The 3572-nt window shown below is 35.1% G+C and overlaps 1 protein-coding gene across 1 annotated transcript in view; it reads right to left on the reverse strand.

The window, feature by feature from the left end:
* Positions 1-1313, reverse strand: part of LOC107565243 (retinoic acid receptor beta-like) — a 94161-nt gene extending 92848 nt beyond the window's left edge. Inside the window, exon 1 of the mRNA XM_016250459.1 lies at positions 939-1313. Coding sequence (XP_016105945.1) covers positions 939-1071 — 133 coding nt within the window. The 5' untranslated portion in view covers positions 1072-1313. The remainder of the gene's footprint in view (positions 1-938) is intronic.
* Between the last annotated feature and the right edge of the window lie 2259 nt (positions 1314-3572).

Raw genomic sequence — 3572 nt, forward strand, 5'->3', positions numbered from 1 at the left:
ATATATATATATATATATATATATATATATATATATATATTGCTACACACCATAAAGCAACTCGGACTTGTTAAAGAACCCAAACTTGGAGAAAGTGAGAAGCTTTATGGCATTTGTTGAATTTAATATCATTCTGCTATAAATAATAGCTAATATTTAATTCTTCATTAGCCCTATACTGATCAGACATGAACTAATCACTAAAATGTTTGGTAACACTTCACTAAACAGCGTCCATGCTAAAAACTGTATGGTAACCCCCGTTTTTAAGGTGTCCTTGTTACACATGTTACGTGTACTTACTATTATAGTAACAATAAATTATGCATAATTACATGCAAGTAACCCTAATCCTAATCATATAGTAAGTATATGTAGTTAATTAATATTACTCAGTACTTAAATGTATAATTACACTGTAACAAGGACACCTTAAAATAAAGTGTAGCCGTAATTACTATAGTAAAAACAATAACATGTAATTACAAGCAGTTACAACTCCACCTACAGTAATGTAAAGGATGACCTCAAAAAGTACTGTAGCAGTGTAATTGTATAACTGAAACATAATTTGTCAGGTGTGTGTTTGTGTAGAGCAAACCCTGACAAAAAGTATTGCCATGGTATATTGATGGCAATATCATGGTAGATACTGATACTGCATTTACTGAATGATTAGCCTACCATACTTTAAAGAATTCCATATGACATGTCTAAAACATAGTACTACTATGGTACAGTGTCTGTATCAGATACCGTGGTACCCTAGCATGATACCATTGAACTACACTGGCACACACTTTTTAGAACTGTTATTTAATATGAATCCTTCATTAAAATTAATAACTGCAGCAAATGGGAAATAAAGTCTGATTTCTCATGAATGAGGCGTTATGCCCATGCGTCACTGTAATAAGGGAATAAAAGTATAGACCTACAGTGTTTGGTGCGTCGGTGTTGCCAGCTGAAGCACGCTTTGAGCGCTTTCTCCTGTAACATACACGACGAGGAACTGGACGAGTAAAACTCCAGCATGTGTCCCGATAACACATCCATACAGTCAAACATCATGCACTTTATTTCACTGAAGAATAAAAGAATAAAATATCAGTCGGGTTGTCCTTCATTTGTTCACAGAAACTCCATCAACTCTTGGCACGCGCAGATCTCTCTCCGTTTCCACACAGTCTCCAGACATCATGCGATCCATCCCGATCCTCACTGGCGATTTCCAGAGTAAAAACGATCGCTAAACGGATATAAATACGGTTCCGCTCGGTGCTGTGTCCCGTTCCGGTTAGCGACAGCGCTTCTCTATAATGAGAGATGATTTTGTAAATATATCGCGTTTAAACGCGCAATGACGGATTTCGTCTCCTGCCTGCGTGCAGCTCATTTCCTACTAGTTCATTCCTACACAATGAAAGATTGAGTTGCCTAATATATGCGAGTGAACTTTCTGTGAACCCTTCTGAGGCAGCTAACCTTCAAATGACCCACACCAGTGTGACATCACCAGCATTCACACACGCGCGCGCGCGCGCACACACACACACACACACACACACACAGGACGCAGGAGAGCCTGAGAGCAGAAACACAGCTCTACACAGCTTTTCCTTCGAAAGAATATTCCCTACACATTAATATTTTCCTGAGTTACAACTTCCCTGCAGTTGGGCTAAGAGAGCAGTACATAAAATGGGTTTAAAAAAGTAGTAACTTACACTTTAGCTTACATAAAAAGACTTATTACAGAAATATTAATTAAAAGTAGATACAAAAAAAGCAAGCCTACTTATTATGGAAATATAGTATTAGCCTGAATGTAATGCATCCTGACATTTGATTGCATGTTAATTACAATTACGTGAAATTGTATTATAGTTTAAGTTTATATTTTTATTTAATATAAATGTGCAATAACCTTATATTTGTTACCACCCTACATCTTATTCTGTTCAATTCCTATTTTATTCTATCTATAGCAAACATGTACATACAATTTATTGTATTTTTCAATTTGTCTGTTTTTTTTTAATGTATACATGTGTATTTTATTCTCATCTTATTTGTTATTATCTGTGTGTTGTTGTCTCTGTGTACTGGAAGATTGTGACACAAATTCCTTATGTGCAAACATACTTGGCAATAAAGCTCTTTCTGACTTCTGAAAATATTATTTATATATTAATATTAATATTGCATTTTGACTCGCTTTTTAGGACCTGAATCCATCTTTATACGTAACTTCATAAGTACTGCTATTTTCTTTGAAATACAGTATATAGTGTAATGTCAAATGCACTGATAGATATTTATAGTAAACTAAAATATGTTAATGTTATTTTTTGAGAGTACACTTAAGTGGCCTTAAGAGAACACTTAAGAGAACAGACCAATAGAAAGAGAAAGGTGAAAGAGCAAAGAAAAGAAAAAGAGTAAATTAAAATGAAGAGCAGAGTAGAGCAAAGAAGAGTACAATGGAATAAAAATCAGTCAGGTATACAGTAGAGTAAAACGGAGAAAGAGAAGATATTAAAGAAGAGTAGAACAGATGTAAAGAAAGAAAGAAAAAGTACACTAGCCAACAAAGGCGAAATGCAGTAAACAGTTTGTCAACATTTTTTATACATCAACATTTCATTGATTTGATATTTGTTTTGACAAGGCATTTTCTCAGACTCCAGGCGTAGTTGAGCTGAACTTTTGTCACAGGACAGATCAATCTAAAGAAATCCTGATTATGGTCACTCAATGTAAAAATGAGCCTTGCATTCGCTTGATGAAAAAAAAATTGTAAGGAGCACACAAATTGTTTATTATTATTATTATTTGGCACTAGTTTTTAACTATAAGATATAATAAAAATGGACATATAAAATCATCTGTATAGTCACTTTTAGCTTGCTCACTGAAGTTAGTAAGGCTCTGTTCTCTGTACAGCTACTTTTATATATTATGAATACAATTAGAGTAAGTTGCATGGCAATTGCTGCACATTTCTGCAAAATGATATTATGCTGCTTCTTGCACTTTCGGGATACTTTTTTTCGGGAAGTGAATTGTCCAGTGAGTCGCACTAAAAACGCATTCAGTTTTATCCGAAACAGATAAATGTGATTCTAGCAAAGATTTATAAAGCTGCTTTGCATAATGCGGTATAATGCTTGTGAGTGGTGCTTTCTCTACACAATCCCTATCAAATCTAAAACCTTATCCTGTTAGAGCGACATTAAGCTGTGAAGCCAAGTAGACTGAAAAGTAAAATTGTGCAGTTGTTACCTTAACAGTTTCTGCCAGTTCTGCCATTTAAAAATGACTTGTGTTGGTGCAGACATAATGGGCCTCATTTATCAATCTAACGTAGAAACGAGCACAGATCCGTGCGCACAAATCAGCTTACGACAGCGTTCACGTGTGATTCATGAAACATTCATATGCCAGCTAGGGGTGTAAATCGGATGGTTCGTCACGATACGATACGATATCGATTCTCATACCCAGCGATACGACATTTGACGATACTTCAAAAAAATTCTACGATACGATTTCAATACGATTCGATACAG

This window comes from Sinocyclocheilus grahami, unplaced genomic scaffold (assembly GCF_001515645.1).
Source record: "Sinocyclocheilus grahami isolate Dianchi unplaced genomic scaffold, SAMN03320097.WGS_v1.1 scaffold990.1, whole genome shotgun sequence".
In the NCBI taxonomy this organism is placed as follows: domain Eukaryota; kingdom Metazoa; phylum Chordata; class Actinopteri; order Cypriniformes; family Cyprinidae; genus Sinocyclocheilus; species Sinocyclocheilus grahami.